Genomic DNA, 21770 nt, shown 5'->3' on the forward strand with positions numbered 1-21770 from the left:
ATAAAGCTTTCTTGTATTTCACCTCTTAGGCCCCTGCATCTCCACTTTGACAATCACTGGAATCCCCCGGCCCCCACAGAGCAGAGTCTCAGAGTCCGGGCTGCTGCAACCGGCAGTGTTTGCTAACACTATTTACATTTTTTTTTTAAACACAGGTAGGATGTCTGCAAGGTCTGTGGGCCGCCAAGGAAGGTTTGCTGGGCCGCTGGCAGCCCGCGGGCCGTTCTATGAGTAACCGTGCTCTAAAACATTGAGTCAGTGCATTTGAATGGAAAGTTTTGGCTCTGCATGTCTGCGCCAGAGGGGCACCACCACAGCCCTGACACTTAGCACGATGCAAGCATAGAGGGTTCTCCTTCTTCCTTTGGGTTCCCGGGGAGTTTAAACCCCTTGAGCACAGACAGGTACCCTGGCATGCGCTGATCTTACTTGCGCTATTGTTCCCCTTTCTACTCACTTTGAGCCACTTCGCTAGCTCTGGGCGCCGCAGTCTATATCCCTGCTGCAGCGACTGCAGCCACAGCACTCTGGCTCCGACGCTGGCTCCTCACAGTGTACACAAAGGAGGGCGGATGCATAGGAAGAAATCCAGAATTAGGCAGTGGGGGGAGGGTGGTTGAAAAGATGGTGGAGAGGGAAAAGATGGGGAGAGAGAAATAGAAAGACATATAGAGAGAAAACGAGTTGGAAGAGAGCGGCAGAGAGCGGGAGCTTGAGGGGTGTGGTCTGCGCCTGGGCTGCAGGATTGCATGCTGTTAGCAGGGCCATAGACACTGGAGCCGAGCGGGATCAGGCCAGCCCTTTTTTAAGTATGGCCTTCCTAAATCTCAAGTCCTCATATTACTAGCTCAACTGTTGCATTAAAAATAAGGATTCAATTATCTTCTTTTAACCTCGGTTTTTAAGCAGGAGTGTCCACGAGTAGTTGGAGATGCTGTGCATACTTATGTTCACATAATCTATCCTCATAAAGTATTTGTGCATCTTAATAGATAGCGGGTGTGGTACCAGGGGCTGTCAGACAGCAGTGCTCAACTGTGGTGAAATTGCCTGCGACCTCTTCAAAGCTTTCTATACTCCGCTCGCATCAGACGGAACTGCACAAATTCAAAGTGCCCGATCAGTGAAAGCATTGCGCTTGCGTTTCTTCTGCCCACATTTGAAAACATTCGGCTGAGAAATGTGAAGAGATAACGAGCCTTTTTTAACATAAATGGAGTGACTGAAAACAAAAGAGCTTGTATTAAGTGCTTAAAACACACAAAAAGTAGTTCCTAAAATGGTAGTAGTAGTTGGTCCCTGCTCTTGTGGAGGGCTTAACACAGGAAGAGGCATGACGCATGCATACCATGTGCAAATAGGGAGAAAGATTAGGAGAGCTTTGATGGAGTCAGCCTATGGGCTGTTAAAGGCCACCAAGGTTATACAACCTGTCTCTTTTGAGACAGTGCATGCGCTGTCTAGAGCCTAAACCTAAAAAGGGAAGTAGATGTGACCCAAAATGCTACAGCCCAATTTCACTAATCAACTTTCCTACAAAAATCATGGGCAAAATTCTGTTGGGCCCACCAAAATGACATCATATCAGATGTGTGGTTTGGATTTTGTGCATGATTAGGAACAGTAGAGCTGAGTCTCAACTTACATCTATTAATAAATATAATGTACCCTACCTTGCTTTTATGGACCTGAGATCGGAATTCAATCATGTAAATCACTGAAGGCGCACATCATGACAGGCATGGGGGTGGAGGCAAACATTCTTGGTTTTTTAAGACAGTTGCCCTATGAGGTAACCACAAGCATGACGTATGGCCCTAAGGGTGAGACAACATTCAACCTAGCTAGGGGAGTGCGACAGGGTTGTGTGCTTGGTACCATTTTTTATTTTCGCTATAGATTAACTGTCTCTACAAACCATTTGTCAGTCTGAATGTGGATATCTCATGCATTGGGATTCACCCTGTCCCAGTGTTACTCTATGTGTATTCTGCTTCTCTTGTGAAGATGCACTGTTGCCTTGTTCCCTATCCTATCTACGAGCATTCCTTCATATGTTTCTGGCTCTTTGGTACCCCTTATAGGGGACGTCACATTGTGTGCTTGGTAGGAGGGCGCATGAGGTTTCTCCTTGATCTTTTCTTTGCATTTGCTTTGAAAGAAGGGCACCAGAGAAAATGTAGGGAAAGAGGGTATACTTCTTGACCTAGGGTATATTGAGAGCTCCTGCCCTGGGCGATGTTCATTCTTGCTTGCTTTCTTTCCTTTTCGGCTTAGTGCCTCTTTGTGCTAGTTCCCGTTATGCACGGGTACAAAGTACTCTTATCATTTCTCTTTCTCTCAAGGGTCCTTGTGGATGTATCTTGTCTGTTTCTTGGCACGGGTAGTCTGCTCTGCTGACTCTTTCTCTTCTATGCCACTGTGTGGTCTGTTTTTGCTCTGCTTCTACCTTGCACAAAGCTGTTATTGCTTTTTGCTTTTCGACAATGTTTTTTGTTATTTGTGGAAGCATTCCCATGACCCTTCCTATACCAACCTTTAGTTACTGAACTGCTTGTTTTTCTCCAATGTGTGTTCCTTGACCACCCTCTCTTGGTTTGGTTCATAGAGAGGTTTGGCACGCCTTTTGGATTCTTCTTGGGACTTTCCTACCCTTTTCGCGAGCGAGGATAAAGTTCCACCTCCTTGGGTTTCATTATCCCTTGGACACATGAGCGGGAAAATATCTGTTGGAAGGTGAGATCTTTCTAGCATGGTTACCCCCACTACTTTTTGCCTGGTGTCAGTGTATTTGTTACTTAGTTTACTGGGTTTCTGCTAATCAGGATCCCCGCATCTGTGCTCTCTCACCTAAATTTGTTCTGGTATGTACATTAGTACTTCCACAATTGGCTACTGGTGTACCCTTATAGGTCCCTAGTATATGATAATAAGGTACCCGGAGCATAGGTACACCAAGGGTCTGCCATGGGCTGCAGAATGTATTGTGCCACCCTTGGGAGTCCACTCAAACTGTGACTCCCGACTTGCCTCTGTTGGATGGTGCTTTCACCCCTAACGACGGTATGAGGTCACTGCACTTAAAACCTATAAGGAAATGAATGAGTCAACCCTATGGCAGGCTCTTCAGTCCTGAGAGCAGGGTGCTTGGTTACAAGGGTTAGGGTGTCCCTGCATGAGCAGGACACCACTGCAAACTCCGGAGTCGATTCTCTTGGCTTCGTAAGTGTGGTCAGCCATTTTAAGATATATAGTGGATATCCGTCATTAACAAGATGTCAAACTATATGATGGCTGCACCAAACCTAGTCATATTCAGTATCAAACATGCTGGAATCATACCCCAACACCGATTCCGATGCTGGAAGTATGATCCAAAGTACTGAGGGGCTTTTTAGGGGACCCCCCGTACACCCAATAACAGCCTTTCAGGATCTGCCAGCAAGCAAGTGCTGCTGCCGACCACAGACCCAATTCTGCCCCCCTGCTGCTAAGCTGAGCTCGAGCAGGGGAAGGTAGATCAATAGGTTTCTTGTCACAGAGGTGTGACCACCTTCCAGACAGGACTTACTGTATTTGGCTTGGGTGGGGGCGCTTGCCAGTGCCACAAGACTGCTTTGAAGGGCACATTTGGTGCCCTCCTTGCATACTCCAGTTTGAGTCAGTTCAGGAACCAGTGGTTCCCGATCTGGTGCTCAACTGGTCAAAGGACCGGGGAGTATCCTCCTCTCTGTCCAGCCCCCTCTCTGGGAGGGACCCCAAGTCGTTCCAACCCCTTCCCTAGGGTACTTAAGGTCTCCCCTGTGGGTGGGTCCTCAGATTCATCGTGGAACAAGACACATCTCTGAAACCAAGAGTCTCTTCGACCGTTAGGACACTTGAACTTTGTTGGACTTCGACTGGAACTAAGACTGCATCAAGGAAGACTCCTGTAGCTCCTTGTTTTGCTTTTCTTGAAGGCTTTTGCCTCATCTGTGTCTGTGCTTCATCCAGGTTCTAAAGAAGGCCTGTGGGCATTAAGGACATCCATAGTAATCTCTGTTGGAGTGAAGGAGTCACTCCTCTGCATCTGCAGGCACCTCAACAAAGCTGATGGTCTGCTGCTCCTGTCGTCCTAGGGACTTCCTGAGGGCCAGCAACACAGGTTGTGGTTTTGCAGCTCCTTAGAGACCTTACCTGTCTTCTCAGCAGTTTTGAGGACAGTATCCTTGGTCGGAGCCGCTGCGACTAAACTTCTGTGCACTGCGTCGATTTGCCTCTGCCAAGGCTTATTGCCTCTTCACTCGAGAGACCTTCAGGTGGGCCTCCGTCTTTGGTGAGCTGCTCGAGGCCCTCTTGTGCCTTTGGCCTGTGGGTCCTCCCAAGAGTCTTCCTTTGCTTCAGTGGTCTCCCCTGCTTGCTCTGGGCCTGCTCTGACTCTCCTGCACTTGGTGAGTCCCTTGGACCTTGCTGGTCCCAACAACAGCATCTCCTCCCTTTTCATGCCAGTTGTGGCTACCAATGCATGTTGGTGCTACTGCCACACACCAACCACCTAGACACCGACATCCGATCTGGGACAGCTCGCGCCCGGCTCCTGGGCTTCCTCAGCGTCGCCTGGTTCTCACAGCTGCAGCGACAAGGTCACCGTCGTCTCTTCTGAACCTTTCGCCATCGGTGCGCATGGTGCTTCAGTGCCTCTTGGTCACCTCCGAGTGGCATAGACTCTGTCCCCTCTGCTTGCATGTTCTCCACTTCCAGAATCCACCCTTTGATTCCACCGGACTCCTTCACAGTCTTCTCCAGAGGCATCTTCTTCGAAGTCTCCCATTGTCATCTATGGCAGGTTCAGACATCACTTCATCCCTATGCGCCAAGCTTCCCTGGTGCAGGTAACCTGGTTCCTAGGGCATCAACGGGTTTGGGTGGCTCTCCAACCTTCTGCCTTTCAAAAGGTTTCTTCGGGGTCCTCCGGTAAGGGTCCTTTTTCTTTAAAACTGCAACTGGGACTTCTCCATTGACTTCTGTTGGGCATGGATCTGTGTTTCTACTCTGCACACAGCCTCTGTGGGGTTCCTGATACTTGCCTTGGGTGGTTCCTTGTGTCCCCAGCTCCTCTGAGTCTTCTGGTCCAAGTCCTGTTCTCCTTTGCAGTTCGTATTCCTCTTTCATAGTATATGGTTTGCTCTCCCCCTGGAGACTAGTGTCTATTTGTGCTACTTACCGGATTATTTTGAAGTATTCTTGTTTATTGTGTTGATATCTCTGGGTAGGAGATATACCAGTGTGTTTGTGTTGTGTAATAAATAGACTTGTTTTTATAAAACACTATCACTGTGGTTCTTTTTCATCTAATCTATACTGGTGATTAAATGTGGTAAAACAAGATGGTTTAGTCTCCTTCAAGGTAAACCTAAAGGCTGCTCTCCCCGGCTACCACTTTGAGAGTTTTCTGTGGTTATGAAAGACCACTAAAATCACCATAAGGGTTGTCTGGATTAGTGCAAGGTGCATCTCTTGAATAAGTGTGCACCATATACTAAGCCAGCCACCTACAATAACGCTCTTGGGTGATGCAGAGATCCTCACTTTTGATGTCACAGGAATTGTTGGCTGAACTCAGTTTGTCCCATGGACACTGCAGATTTCATTTTGCTTGTGGAATGTTCTCCCTTCTCTTTTCTTTGGAAGAGGTGAGGTTCTTTCTCCTCCATAGTCGTGGCATACTGTGGGTGTATTACTGTGTGTCAATTATACCTTCTGACCCTTTTAAGAGTTCTATCTCCTATGTACACATTTCTTTTGTGGCTTCTGCACTTGGAGTGTCGGTGCACACAGCATAACATCTGTTGCTCTAGTTCTTCCACTGATCGGTTGGTTGTGGACCTCTGCTTGTGGTTTTGGTCTTCCCACACTTATTATTCTGTCTTTCTCCACTGCTTCAACTAGTCCACCCCTTCTTGTTTCTACCTGATATTTTTCTTCTAAGATGGAGACTGGTTGTCTGAATTGGCCTCTCCTAAGTTAACCTTTGTTCAACTTGCTTTTACAGTCTCAGATAGTGGTCTTTGTTGCTTTATTCTAGCAGGTTTTTTTTCACCTGCAGTTTTCCATTTCGGTCATCTCTCAGCTGCCACATTGTTGCCATTCAGTCAGTAGTTTTGTTTTATGTTAGATTTCTTTTCTTGTTCTGGGGCATGTGATATCTTCCATGTCCTCTATTATTTTATGCGGTACCGTATGGCTGGTGCCAGCCCGCTGCTTTCACATGTCGGCCAATGCCAACTGTTGTGCACGTTTCTGTGTACCTTTCTTGGGTGTATTCTATTATACAGTGTATATGGTGCATTTGTATGTATTTCATAATATTATACATATATGTCTATCAATCAAGCAATCAATCCGGATTTATAAAGGGCAGCCAATCACCCGATAGGCTATCCAGGCGCTTGCAGTCCCTGGAGGCCTATTTGAACAGCAAGGTCTTGAGGGCCATTCGGAAAACCAGAAATGAGGTAATGGTTTGGAGGTGTGTGGGGAGGCTGTTCCAGGTCTTTGCTGCCATGTGGGACAAGGAGCATCCTCCACTTCTGCTTCGGTAAATGCGGGAGTATAGGCAAGTGAAAGTGAGGCCGAGCGTAGTCTTCTCAATGGTTGGTGGAAGTTCAGGCGGTGGTTAATGAAGGCGGGTCCTTGGTTATGTAGAGCCTTGTGTGCGTGTGTCAGCAGCTTGAATTAGCATCTCTTCTGTATGGGGAGCCAGTGGTGTTTCATGAGGTGGGATCATTGGGGAAGGCTGAGGATGAGTATGGCTGTGGTGCTCTGTATAGTCTGAAGTCTCTCTAGAAGGTGTGGGCCAATTGTTACGTAGAGGGCATTACCGTAGTCCGGATGGCTGGTGATGAGGGCTTGTGTCATGGTGCGTCTTGTGTTTAGGGGTAGCCACTTGAAGAGCTTATGTAGCATGGGCAGAGTGAGGAAGCAGGTGGAGGAGATGGCGTTGATCTGTGATTTTATGGTAAGGTTGTTGCCAATGATGATTATGAGGTTTTTGGTGTGGTTGGAGGGAGTGGGTGCCGGTCCTTGGTCTGATGGCCACCAGCAAACTTTTCATGTGTTGCTGCTGCTGCCAACGATCAGTACTTCTGTCTTGTCCGTGATCAGCTGCAGGCAGTTGTTCTTCATCCAGTCGATGTTTGTCATGTATCTGTGGAAGCTGGTTCTGGTGGTGGTGGGGTCGTTGGTGAGTGGGAGTATGAGTTGGGTGTCCATACATATATCTTTCTGTTGGTCTATAGAGTTACTGATAAAAAAGATGTATGACTACAGACTTGTCATGTTGTGCTCCCTTCTAGAAAGGTAGCATATTTTTGCTTATGTTACTGTGTTTTCCTCATGTCCCACAGCACCTTCACTTGCTCGTTGCTTTGCAATCGCAACACTTTTTCCTCTATAGTTCTCTTTTGCATGGTCCCAAAGGGCTCGCTTTTCTCTTGGAGTTTTTCTTCTTGTCCTCATCAAGCAAAGTTTTTTAGGAGTTTGGAGGAGTCGGGGGCCCCTTTAAACACTCTGTAGCCGATACACTGAAACCTTACAGTGTTGTGTGGGGTGGTAGATCTAGCCTTGTCCTCCGGGGCCCCTTTTTGTCCATCTCCCGGCACAAGATTGTTAGAGTTGGGGGAGCTAGTCATGATGACTACTCAATTCAAGGCCCAGCTTGAAATCTTTGTTGCCATTGCCTTAATCATTAGACACCCTGTTGTTTACTTGGTTGTAACGTTCCCAAATATTCCAAAATTTAAACTTCTTACTTTTTTCCCTTGTTTATCTAATTTGTACACCCTCAGTATAGAAGCCAGCCATTCTTTGTGTGTTGGTGGTGTGACTTTTACCCAGTTAATACATATCTCCCTTCTGGCAAGCAGTATGAATAAGAAGAAGATATTTTCCTGATCCCTATTCAATGAAGGATAATTTATATTTTGTTGATTAATCCCAAAAATAACTGTCTCCATGCTTACCTCTATGGGCTGTTCCAGCACCTTGGAAAGAGTCTTACCAATTTGTTTCCAGAATTATTCCAGTTCAACGCAGTACCGGAACATGTGCAGATCATCTGCTCTTTCCTCCCCACATTTGGGGCACTTCTTTACCATATTACTGTTGATTTTAGTCAGCTTTTTGTTCGTCCAATATGATCTGTGTACCGTGAACAGGTGGTTTTTCTTCAGTGGGGCTGATTTTACCACGTGCCCAAGAATTGCCATTGAGGTTTGCCAGTAGTGAGAAATGTCAAACCTTAACAAGGCTTTTCCCCAGATTTCACTTGGGGCTTTATATTCTATTTCGCCAGCTCTTATGAGGGCCCAGTACCAAAATGATATTTCCTTTTTAAAGGGCTTTGTATTCAACAGCTTTTGTTCAGTGTCATTATCCCCTTGTAGATTTTCCTTTATGTCTTTTATCCAACTGTTGAGTTGGTAGTATTTGAATCTTGCTAGAGACCCCAGAGTCTTTTCGTTCATGGTCTCCCATTCTATGATTTTGTTGTTTTCTATTAACTGTCCCCAGTTGTTTGTTTCCTTCTCTCATGGGAAGCACTATTCTGTCTTTTAGACACTCGGGGGTACCTGGAGAGTCCCAGATTGGTGCATGTTTCCTGTAGTAGGGAATCTTTAGGATCGTTCTTATTCCATACCAGGTTTTTGCGGCTGATTTCAAGGTCTTTAGTTTAATCTTTTTGAAGAATTTGGGGTGTCCAAATTTATAAACAAAATGGTCTCCATCAGAGTCGACCAAGGCTTTCATATATGTAGGCCATGTTTCTCAATTACCCAGAAGTCTCCTTATGTTCTTAAATTGGAAAGCTCTGCAGTACTCGAGTATATCTGGGCTCGCGATTCCTCTCTGCGCCTTGTTTCTTCTCAGTTTTTTCCAACCAATCCTTACCCCCTTGGCCGCCCAAATACAACTAGATATCTCCCCTTGCAGTTTTTTTATCTGCTCTGTCTTGAAATCCAACGGGATAAAACTAAATAAGTATGTAAATTTAGGTAATATACTCATTTTGATCAAGTTAGATTTCCCCAAAAAAGACAATTGTAAACCTGACCAGGCCTTAAGGAGTTTCCTTATGTCTTAATGAATTCTAGAAAAATTCATACTGGCTATCCTGTCTAAGTCTTTTATGTTTTCTATCCCTAGATATTTTATTTTTTCCTTTACTAATGGGTTTCCAGAGTTTGTATTCCACTCTAAGATTTCCGTTTTTGATTGGTTCACAAGATAGCCTGAAACTGCCCCAAACTGATCTATAACCTCTTCTATCTTTGGGAGTGAGCTATTTAGGTCGCCAGTAAATATCATTAAGTCATCTGCATATAATGCAACTTTCTTTTCCCAGACTTGATGTTTAAAAGATACTATCCCTTCTTCCCTTCTCAAAAGGCACGCTAATGGTTCTATATAAAGATTAAAAAGTAGTGGGGAGAGGGGGCACCCTTGTCTTGTGCCTCTTTATATTGTCCGTGAGAGCGTCGTTGACCAGCACTTTGGCTGCTGGCTTTTTATATATATTTTTAATTGCACTCTCAAAGTTGTCCCCAAGATTAAATTTGACTAGACTGGCGTTCAAAAAAGGCCAGCTAACCCTTTCGAACGCTTTTGCAGCGTCGAAAGTTATCACTGCCAATGGTGTGGAATTATGGGTTGCAATGTCAATTGCACTGACGAGCTCATGAGATAATTCATATATTTGTCTGCCTTTGATGAACCCTTTTTGATTTGAATGGATCAGAGACCCTGCCACTTCCCATAGTCTCTTGGCCAGTATCTGTGTGTAGATCTTGTAGTCTGAGTTTAAAAGTGAGATGTGTCGGTAAGACTCACATTTGGCTGGGTCCTTTCCTGGTTTTAGTAAAATGCTCACTATTGCGTCATTCCATGAATCTGGAAGATCATTTTTCCCTAAAAAGATATCGTTTAAAAGGTCTGTTAGGGGGGATATTAGAACTTCCCTTAAGATTGAGTACAATTCATTTGGTAACGCCTCTGGGCCTGCCGCCTTTCCTTTCTTTAGGCTTTTTATTGCGTCTGAGACTTCGTCTCTGGAAATCTCCTGGTTCAGGGCTATTCTCTGCTCAGGGGTTGCTGCTGGAGTTGTTATCCTATCCAAAAAACATTGTATTTGGTCTTTAGGTCTAGTTGTTTCTTCCATATATAATTTATCAAACAAATCTTTAAATTCTCGTCTAATTTCCATATCTTCCGAACAGCAGCCAGGTTGGACTTCCTTCTGAATCTTCGTGACCCTATTTCGTGTTGGTTCTGTTTTTGTTTTCCATGCAAGGATTCTCCCACAGCCTTCGCCATACTCGTATTGCGATAATTTACTGGCCTCCCATCTGTCTCTAACCTTTGTATCAAGGAAGTCTGCTAGTTCTACCCTTTTTCCTTTCTTTTTTTCCTCTATTACTACCTTTTCTTGTGCGGTTTTTGCTTTCATGTGCTCTACATCCAGCGCTACTAGATCTTTTTCAATTTGTTTAATAAAGGTCTTATTCTCCTTGTTTTTATGCCCTGTAATGTTTATGATTCTCCCCCTAATAAAGGCTTTATAGGCATCCCAGGCTATCTGTTTTTTTTGTGCCTTCTTTATTTAGTTGGAAAAAAAGATTTGTCTCTTCTATTAGCTTTTCAGTGCAAGATGTATCTGCAAAGAGAACTCTGTTCACTGTCCATCTCTGAATACAAGGGGAGATTTTTAGGCTGAGTTGCACAGCTGAGTGGTCCGAAATATGTTCTGGAATGTGATCAACCTTACTTGTGCGGTCAACCAGGCTTCTGTCAATCAAAAAGAAATCGATTCTAGAGGTATGCCCTAGCCTTTTATTCTGAAGAGTGAATCTATGATTTTTATTTCCTTTTTCTTTCCATACATCTATAAGCCCCAAGTCCTTAATGCACATCCCGACCCATTCTCTCCATTTTGGTAGATTAGGAAACATTTTTGCTGGGTGTCGATCCTCCTTGGGGTTTAGTATTATGTTAAAATCCCCACCCATTATTATTGGTGCTTGAGCTGTCATTAGATGAGAGTATATTTTTTGCAGGGGCTCAGAATCATCCATGTTAGGGCCGTAGTATCCTGCTACAGTATAAGAATTATTGTGTATTTTTGCTTTTACAATTTCCCATCTGCCTTTTTTTTATCTATTTCTGTTTTTTCAATGATTGCTTTCAAAGATTCTTTAAATATAATTGCTACGCCCTTAACTTTACAGTCTTGGTTTGTGCATATACAGTGATCCACCCATCTTTGATTTTTTCAGATCAACGCCCATTCTTCTTTTAATAAGTGAGTTTACTGTAGTATGATTATTTCACAGTCAATATTTTTTATATATTCCACGATCTTCAATCACCGTTTTTTTATCCTTAGCCCGTTTATATTCCACGATAAAATGTTAAGCCTCTTTTCTTTGGCTTCATTACCGGCGGCCAGCATCTTCTTTAATCCTTTGTAATTCACTTAGGGGTACCCTTTCTCCTCTTAAATTTGCTCTTAGGACATTTTTTTCTTTTTTCCCCCATTTTGCTCCCCACCCCGTGCTATGATTTTTTTCTTTTTCAAAGTTTTGTGATGTACATTTTTTAGTCCAGGGAATTTTCTCCTCCAGTAGCTGAATCATGAACCCTTTTATATCTTCCCCTTCAATACCTTCAGGCACATTTAGGATTTTAAGGTTGTTCCTCCGAGCATGGTTCTCCAGGGATTCCATTATTTCACTGATCTCAGTTTCTCTAGTTTTCAACTTAGTTATCTCTTCATGATTGGCCTCAGTCTTCTTGCTCAATGACTCTACTTCCACCTGCGTCACTCTATCAATGAGCGTGTTTATTTTTTGGTCGAGTGCCTCACAGGCTTCTTGTATCTTCGTTTGATTCCTCTCTGAGATCGCAAAATTGGCTCTCATCTCCTTCATCATTTCTTCTAGGATGTTTTCTGCGTGGCGATTACCGGAGGCTACTGGATCTTGTCTGATATTTGGGTTAGTTTCTGCCCCCCCCCCTTGGGGACAACCCCTTTTGCAGCTTCAGCACCTTCTAGGGCTTTTCCTCCAGTTTCTGGCTCCTGTGTTGAGGGAACTTGATATCTATTGCTCATCGCTAGATCTATACTTCCAACCTTGTTTTACCCTGCCATTCTTATGACTATTGATTTTGTGACTCCTGCCAAAGGCGAACAAGACGGTTGAAGATCTGCTTCTGTGGTGACGCTGCTGAGAGTTTTCTCCAAGATCTTTGATCCTCCCCTTCCTGTTTCTAATTTGTCGTCCTTCTCCTGTACCCTGAAGTAGGATCTCAGAGAGGGGGTGATTTTCTGTACGTTGCTCAGACCTGGTGTTTTAAGCTTAGCGCGACTCGCCCTAGACAACGGGGCTTGTGGCTGCCCTGAGATATATTTTTTGTTGTGTCTTTTTATCACTTTGGGCAATGAGTTAGCCAGTGTTGGAGATTACTTTTTACTGATTTTAGTGTCTTTAGTGGCTGGGTGCGTCCTGGAATCAGTGCTCCCCTTAGTGGGCAAGTATCTGCTCCTAAGGCAATAACCCACTCCTTCAATCGATCCACTCACCAATCCTCTGCTAGTGGTAGGAGGGACCTTAACGCCTTCCAGGATCCCTGCTGCTACTGCCCCTTGGCTGCCGGGTACCCTTGGAATTGACCCCAGAAATGCCCCTGCAGAAGCTTTTCCCTGCCCTACTCCCATTTCTATTAGCTTTTTGACAGATACTAAACCAGAAAAGGAGTCCTGCACACTTATCGGCTCATGTTCACGCTGTCCTCCAGTCCCCCGCCTTCCTGTGATGATGATACGATCTAGTCTCTCCCAGTCTGGGCTATCTGTAATGCTGTAAGTGGAGCTGCACCTCGTTTTTTCTTCCACGTAGGCTATCGCGACTGCTGCCACTGTTCTCCCCCGGAAGGAAACTCTGTAGGCGGCCCTCCTGCTGCTGTGGCGCGCCACAGTTGCTTCCGCCCACACTCCTGCGGATCGACGCGACTTTGCCTCTGACCTGCTCCCTTGTGCCAGGGTCGGATGTCTGACCTCCCTTCAGGAGGCTTCACACAGGCTTCGCACGAGTGACCCCCGCCGCAACAGCGGGACAGCGTTAAACAAAGATGCCGACCGCTGGCCGGCAGCGATACCGTGCCAGTGATGCCGATGGCCCACCAGGTACGTTGGCCCCTTGTGATTTGCTTTTTTTTCTCCTCGTTCTTCATTTACTTTTGTTGGTGCCTCGTTGGTGCCTCTTTATGCCTCAATAGTATATCCCATCTTTCCGGATCCACTCCCGATCCACATTATTTCAATCTTTATCCGATGGTAGCTGAATATTGATATAGAGGCCATATCTCAGTTGTTTGATATAGCTTAGGGCACGGAGCTCCCGACCGAGCTCCTTAGTCAGCCACCATCTTCCCTCAGAGCCCTGCTGCTTCTCGGAGTATTTCCTACAGCCACTCATGGTCTTGTTGTTTGCCATAGACACAAGTGATGCAAAACGTACCAGCCTAGCCATAAGAAAGCATAGCAAAGAGCTTAGACTCAGTGATATTAGCCAATATCCTCGGCATTCAGCCCCGTTTGCTACTGGTCCGGTTACCATTGGGGATGCTCTATGGTGTTGTAATTATTTGAAGTCTTCTAACCCATCTTTATTATTCTGTCGTGGGTGTCTTTTCCCATGTTTTCTACAATTTTTTTGGTAGGGCGTCTTCTCCCTCACCTACCCTTCCGATGGGGTCTCTCTGTCTCTCTCTCTCTCTCTCTCTCACACTCTCTCTCTCTCCATAGACCCGCTGCTGAAGATGGTATTGCTTGGGCATCTAATTCAAACGTAAGGCTAGATGTCTGTATCGGATGAATAAGTTACTTACCTTCTGTAACGCTTTATCTGGTAGAGACAGGCTCTAGCCGCAGATTCCTTACCGACCCTCCTTCTTCCCTGTTCTGCAAACTGGTTTGTCTTTCCCTTTCCCAGATCCTTTCTGGCATTCTTGTCCCTTTAAGTTTAAAAAATAATATATCAAATGTTTTACTAAAAGAAAATTATTTTTGGGCACACTGTTTCCTAGCAGTTTCTATAAGTGGCTCTGCAAATTAGCCAGGCTGCACCTGGTGGGGTTTGCTGTGACATGGAACTAAAACTTGTCTTCTGGCTACCTACATCTACATCACCTGTTTACCTGGATTACCTACCTGATGTACTTGTATTCCATCTTGATGTACTTCGACCAGCTACAGAATAAAGGTACTTGTGAACCTTACTTGGCTACCAGTCTCTACTTGTGCCACAGGGTACAACACGCTTCTTTTTGCACTTTGGTTTAAGGAGTCCTGTTCTTTTTGTTCTATTAATCCTAGTGTGGTCTTTTTCCAATAATGTGCAATCAGAGCCCCTAATCAAGAAGCGTCATTTGAGAGTTTCAATTTCTTGCTGGAATAACTCATCCTTACGTCTGAGCCGAGTCATTTCGCCAAATGGTATAGCATGAATTTGAGGGTTTGCACTACTAGCGTGCAAAACCGAATTACACGCTGTGTCCTTGCCAAAAAGTTTGCGCTCAAGCTTACCATTGTCAGTGAAGAGTGTAATATCTAAAAATTCGATATGGCTACTACTAATGTTATGAGTAAAGCTCAGATTGTGCTGATTAACATTGATGTGTTCTAGAAATGCATCAAGTGTCTTTTGTCACCCCCCCCCCCAAATCATAAGAATGTAATCGATAAATGGAACCCAAAAACTGATGGGGTTGGTCAAGTCTTGGGGACAACGTCTCCATATATGCTGGATATATATATTAGCAAATGATGGGGAAAATGTTGCCCCCATAGCCAACCCTGAATGCTGTCAAAACCAGGTCTCATTATGCATAAACTAGTTGTTGTCAAGTGCCAGACGTGTCAATTCCAGTATCATTCGTGTATGATCATACAGAGTTGCATCTCGTTTTGACAGGAAGTATGTAAGAACTTCCATCCCTTTGTCCAAAGGGATACTAGCATATAGGGCACTCACGTCTAGGGTTACAAACGTGAAGTCTTTAGTCCAGACCAAAGTTTCCAGTTTATTGAGAAGATCTTTCGTATCCTCAATGAACGCAGGAAGATTACGTACAATCGGTTGCAAGAATATGTCTATATATTCTGAAATACGTTCAGTCGGTCCCCCTATTCCAGATACTGGATATAATTAACTACCAACAAGCAAATGTTAATAAAGTTAGGATCCCTTGATGTTAACAAGCTAATTTACACCTAATGATTCATGATGTATTATTGATGGTCTTAATATTTTTATTAACTCTGATCAGGTTTTTTATCTATTTATGTGATCTATTTTTAATAAAAATATTGGTTGGAAGTGCTTTGTTCACTGCATTACTCTTATGTTTAGGTCACATGTGAAAAGTTTGTTGGTTCTTGTCTTAGATTGGCTATCTATGGCCGAATAAAGAATTACTGACTGACTCATTGTTTCTTGATGGTTGGCAAATGTTTGTGTGGGTTTCTGACTGACTTATATTTGTGGGTGACAGTATAATTGGTGTGGGCTGCGTCTAGTTGAAGGTTGTGTACTGGCAACTGGTTCACAGTTGTTGGTTGGCAATTGGTTTGTGGCATTGGCATATTAATGTGGGCTGAAATCCTAGCTTATGGATTGAGTTTGCCACTAGTTTATTGATGCACACTGGTAACTGGCCTATGTGTGTGGCTGTGGCCTGATGCCAAGAGAAATGCATGTGATTAGGATAATGTTGTACGCTTTGGTGCCCTATACTGTGGTGGACACTGCCTGTCTCCATTATATTAAAGTGCAAGTTATTAGCAGTTAAAATAAAAGGGCCAGCATGTGCGTTATGTCTGGTCTCCTAAAGTATCAGGTTTTTCAAAGTCCTATGTGTGCTATCAGTTAGATATGCACTACTTCACCATTTAGGATCTCCGACTGTCTACTGGTTATGCAACACCTGCACAACCTTGATGCACAGAAGTCATGCACGTTGGCTTTATGTGTAAGTCTGCTTATGCTGAGTCACATACATATGGTTCATGCAAATGCACAAGTGCCCTACTTGTAAATTCTCCTCAATGTCAAATGTATTTACTCGTTGTCTCTTATGCAATTGACATGCTTGTTGTTTTTGCTTCTCTTCTAGTTGAAAATGTGGAACATTGTGAATTTGCAAACTTGAGAGATCTGCTCATCAGGTATGATTAATAATCAAAAGCACTGAAATTTGTGACTGGAGTGTCGGGTCCTCTAAGGGGTATCTCTTCTACTGCGGAAGGTTAATCATTCACTTGGCTCTCTTGTCAAGGGTGATCCTTCCTAAAAATGAATCTCTGTTGCGGTGGTGAGCGGTGCTCTCCAACAAGTATCTTTGATGCTGGTCTGGATGGAAACAATGTTATATTACTTATTGTCTAGTTCTTATTTCCACAACTTCATGAACATCTGGGGTGAAAGGTATTGCTGGAGGAGGAGGGGAATGCTAAGTAGGCATTATGCCCCAGGCCTGTGCTATTTCTGGGCCCTCTGCTCCTACTGCAAAATTAATTTATATATTTTAAAGTGAGCCCTGCCTGTTTATTAATAATGAGGCAGCTATACAAGTCCATACCACTAGATGTCACCATATATTGGAGCTGCTGTGCTTACTCTTTCCTTGTAGGATAACTTTTTTTTATAGATAGAAGCAAATGCTTCTTCCATCTGGCTTAAACCGTACAAGCGGCAAGTGTGAGAAAGTGCCCTCTTTCTTGCATGGTATGCCCCCACTTTTTGCTAAATTGCTGATGTTCTTTGACTGAGTGTGCCCTGGGCTCCTGCTAATCAGTTACCCAGGGCCTGTGATCCTTCCCTAAAACTGCATTGAAGCCTAAACCCAATTGGCATCGCTGGCCACATGTCAGCCCCTGGTAAATGGTACCACAGGTACCCAGGGCACTGAGACCAGAGAAGGCCTCTAAGGGCTGCAGCACTTGTTGTGCCACCCTTAGAGGTCCTGTACCCTGACACTCACACTGCCTTTGTTCTGCACCAAGACACGCAGCCTGCAAAGTGAAGAGTCGACATGGCACACATCCTTGTGTGCCATGCCCACAAACCACTGCCCTGGCATACATCAGTCACCCCTCTAGCTGGTGCCCTTTGCCAGTGGTGAGGGTACGGGTGCACAAGCCCTGTACCCCTACAGTGCCCAAGTCCATTCCTGGGCACTGTAAGTGCAGTGCGGCGATTAAGAGTATATGGTGCTGGGAATTTGTCATTACGAACTCCACAACACCCTAATGGCTGCACTGAAGATTGGGAAGTTTGGTATCAACGTCTCAGCACATTAAACCCACACTGATGCCAGTGTGGGGTTTAATGTAAAATTCACAACAGAGGGCATCTTAGGGATGCCCGCTGAAAGTCAACCAACTTCTAGTGACCTGACTGAGTGGCTGCCTAGGCTGCCACCACCAGACATGTTGCTGGACCCCTGGGTTCAGAGCTGCTGCTTTCAGGGGCCTGAAACAATGCACATCCTGGGACGAGGTGCCAAGCCTCTTCCCCCAGGATGGGCAGGGTTCACGAATGAGAAGCTTCAAGGTATGCCGCCTTTGTGAGCCTCTCCAGCCCATTTGCTGCTTTCAGCAACTGGTCCCCACTGGTTCAACCCCCCACTTTGGGTGGGAGAACCGGTGGGAAAAACAAGTGAGGAAGAGGTGTGCCCACCTCTGCCAACTCCACACCTCAGGAGGGGGATGCGAGGTGAAGCACAACGTCAAGGTCCCGCCATATTGAGGATTGGGGGAACCAGTCAGCCAGGAATAGGCTCCTGCTCCCCTCCCACTGGAGAGTGGCAGAATATGGGGTGTACCCACCCCAGGGAAGGGACCCATTGGTCCCTGCCCTTTACCTACCTGTAGCACCCCTAAATTTAGTATTTAGGGGGCACCCTGAACCTTGCTTCTCCAGTATTTGGGGTGTCTTTCATAGATTCACATGCTTGAATATCCCCCGTCGTCGAAGTGGGAGTCCCACGGTATATATAAAAAGCAATAAGTATCATGTATATATACATATACACATACATAACCACATAAGAGTATATACATACCCAAATAAACTTATATATATATAGTTCAAATAACATATCAAGTTAAAAATACCATAGGATAGCATTGAGACATAGGAAAGCATTGAGAAAAAGAATCACTTTGCTAACATATCACTGTCACTTTATAGTCCAAACTCCAGCCAATCAGGCGCTATCACCCTCTAGAACCTTCTCCTCAGAGGCTCAGGCCCTCAGATTTTCTACCGCACGTCGTGTGAAGGGAGTCTCCCTGAGCTCTGCTCAGTTCTTCATCTGGTTTGAGGTTTTTTATCTCTCATCATGTCTGCAAGTAAGAAATCTCTTTTCCGTCCTTGTTCATCTTGCGGAAAGTCAAGACTTTTCTCTGAGGATCCCCATGAGAAATGTATTTATTGTCTGTATCCTGATCATAAGGTGGCTAATTGTAAGATCTGCAGAACTTTCTCTCACAAAACTTTGAAAGATAGAGAAGGTCGCCTTTTAATATGGCTTCAAAAACTAAAGGACACAGACAACCCACTTTCTGAGGTGGAAAGTGTAGCCTCTGTCAAAACAGGAGTCTCCTCAAAGCGTGGAAGTGTCCAGGACTTGCCATCTCCTTTTCTGAAAAAGAAGAGACTTCACCTTGAGGAAGTGTCTACAGGCAAAGTCTCTGTCACCACGTCTGCGCCCCCGAGACGTAGCTCTCAGGCGTCTGTGACTCCGTCAGCACATGTTTCCAGTCAGAAACTTTCAAAACCGTCGACGGGCCCGTCGACGGCCCCTCCGTCGACGAGATCGGCTACTTCATCAGCCTCGTCGACGACGGTGACGACGGTATCGAGTAGATATCCATCGTCGACGACACTGACTTCGTCGACGTCTTCTCCGTCGACGATAGTATGTGTGTCTCTTAGAACTGTCTCGTCGACGATACCACTCACTTCTTCGTCGACGACTGGGAAGCTGGCGCTTCCGTCGACGTCTACAACTCCGTCGACGATGGGTAAAAAGAAGAAGAGGAAATCTTCCTCGTCGACGACAGCCTCGTCGACGACAGCCTCGTCGACGACAGCCTCGTCGACGACAGCCACACCGTCGACGACAGCCATCCCGTCGACGGCAGCCACCCCGTCGACGGCAGCCACCCCGTCGACGGCAGTCCCGTCGACGGCAGCAACCTCGTCGACGGCAGCTCCGTCGACGATTGCTTCGTCGACGGTCGCCTCGCCGACGGTAGGGTCAAATTTTGCGACAATGCCATTGGTGCCAATGTCAACGCCAGCACCGGGGTCTGTGGACAGCTCCTTAATGCTTTGTCGTAAGGCCATGCTAGACCCAGTTATGTTACCACCTGGACCACGGCCACCTCGTCAACTATTTCCCTCAGGGGATGAGGACGATTCGGATGAGGGCGATCAGTCTCTTTTTCGGGATGCTCATAGTTCTTCGGAGCTCCATATAAAATGCCAAGAGTCTGAGGAGGATGAATTCTATGAACAGGAAGAAGAGCAAAATCCCTCTACTCCGGTTCCTATGATGCAGCTTCCTGTGCAGCTTGTTTCCAACCTCCAATATATGTTGGAAGACTATAATCGTCGTTTTCCAGCATCCCCTCAAAATACTCCACGTGAAGCGCCATCTGAGGTTCCACCTCATCCTATATTGCCAACGATACCCACGCCCTCCACACCTGCACTGCCTTCCAATGCAGAGGATGATAATATGGACAATCCGGATACGGAAGAGGGCGAGCTCCCAGAGGACGACACTATGGCGGACTGGGATGATTACCAAATCAATTCGCCCGCATCACCGCCAAGGTCACCAGTCAACTCGCCACCTGTCGACATAACAGGGTTCCATCAGCTGATGGAGAGAGCAGCACAACGCTTTCACCTTCCCATGGTGGTTAGGGAAGAGGACTGTTTCTTATATGACTTCAAGTCCCAGCCTCAGAAACAAGTACGAGCTGTGCCAATCATAGACTTCATATGGAATGAAGGCTTAAAATTAATGAAGACACCTAATTCTATTCCGGCGGTGCTCCCACGCCTGGAGAAAAAATATAAAGCTCCGGATTCTTCCCCAGCCTGCTTGGTGTCTCAACCTAAGCCGGACTCAGTGATCACACAAGCGGCACAGCGCCGCTCCAAGAATCCATCATCTCCAATGTCGGCGCCTCCGGACCGCGACGGCCGTCGCCTGGATGCCATAGGCAAGAAGTTTTCAACCATGGCGTCAACAACGGTCCGGGCTGCGAATTCCTTGGCTATCCTCGGCCGTTATGATAGACAGATGTGGTCGGACATGGCTGCATTGGTCAAGCTTATTCCGGAGGATTCAAGAGCGGAAGCTCAGAAGATCCTGCAAGAGGGAGAGAGGGCGTCATCCGAGATCATTGACTGCTCTGTTGACATCGCATCCACCGGTTTTCGCCAATTGGCGGGAGCAGCCGTCCTAAGAAGACAGGGCTGGCTTCGATCAACCTCTTTTCGGCAAGAGGTCCAGGCTAAGATTTTGGACATGCCATATGACGGGGAGTCATTATTCGGCCAGCATGTAGAAGATGCCTTGCAAACCATTAAAAAGGATACGGATACGGCTCGTTCCCTCGGCACTCTACAGTTTAAGAAGCAGCCCTTTCGAGGTGCGCGCGGCCGCGGCACCTCCACATCATCATCTTTTCGTGGCTCCTCGTCCCAATACCGCTCGTACAATCAGGGGCAACAGCGGTACTATTCACAACCGCAGCAGTCCTACAGACAGCAAACTAGCAAGTCATACAGAGGAAAGTCGAATTACAGAGGAAATTCAACCAAGAAGCAGTGACTCTGTACGGAAAGAACTTCCTTTTCCCAGTTGTCCTCTAGTTCTTGTTGGAGGAAAAATCTCCCAGTTCTTTTCAACCTGGTCCTTAATCACTTCGGACCGCTGGGTCCTGGATATTATTTCAAGGGGCCACGCCCTAGAGTTTGTGAAGGTTCCTCCACGCACACCTCCATCCGGGCCACCACCCGCCCATCTCAGAGAACTTTTCAAACAAATCCAAATAATGTTAAACAAGGGTGCCATCGAAGTGGTTCCGAAATTTCAAAGAGGGTTGGGATTCTATTCCCGTTTTTTCCTCATACTAAAGAAATCAGGGGAATGGCGTCCCATCCTCGATCTCAGATTGCTCAACAAATTTCTCAAGACTCAGTCCTTTCGGATGCTCACATTGAAGGACATCCTCCAATTCTTTTCTCAAGAGGATTACATGACAACGATCGATCTGCAGGACGCATATTTCCATGTGCCCATTCTGCCACGTCACAGGAAATACCTAGGGTTTCGAGTGGGCCACAGGGACTACCAATTCAAAGTCCTACCCTTCGGACTCTGCTCAGCCCCGCGGGTCTTTACAAAATTCCTAGCCCCGGTGGTGGTTCACTTACGACAAGAGGGTATTCAGATATACCCCTACCTGGACGATTGCCTCATCAAAGCTCAATCCTCCCACCAGGCGGCCCTCGATACCCAGCGCTGTCTCGATCTGTTTCAGTCCCTGGGGTTGTCGATCAATGTACAAAAATCTCAACTCACGCCGACTACGTGCAAGACTTTTCTCGGCGCTTGTATCAATACGAGCACAACCATGGCCTTCGCTTCAG

At 45.8% G+C, this 21770-nt stretch overlaps 1 protein-coding gene across 3 annotated transcripts in view; it reads left to right on the forward strand.

Moving 5' to 3' along the window:
- LOC146789869 (uncharacterized) overlaps positions 1–21770 on the forward strand; it is a 575088-nt gene that overhangs the window by 496653 nt on the left and 56665 nt on the right. For all 3 annotated transcript variants that reach the window (XM_085632224.1, XM_085632225.1, XM_085632226.1), the window contains one exon: positions 16210–16261. In XM_085632224.1, coding sequence (XP_085488350.1) covers positions 16210–16261 — 52 coding nt within the window. The remainder of the gene's footprint in view (positions 1–16209; positions 16262–21770) is intronic.

Source organism: Triturus cristatus, chromosome 10, assembly GCF_964204655.1.
Source record: "Triturus cristatus chromosome 10, aTriCri1.1, whole genome shotgun sequence".
NCBI classification, from domain to species: Eukaryota; Metazoa; Chordata; class Amphibia; order Caudata; family Salamandridae; genus Triturus; species Triturus cristatus.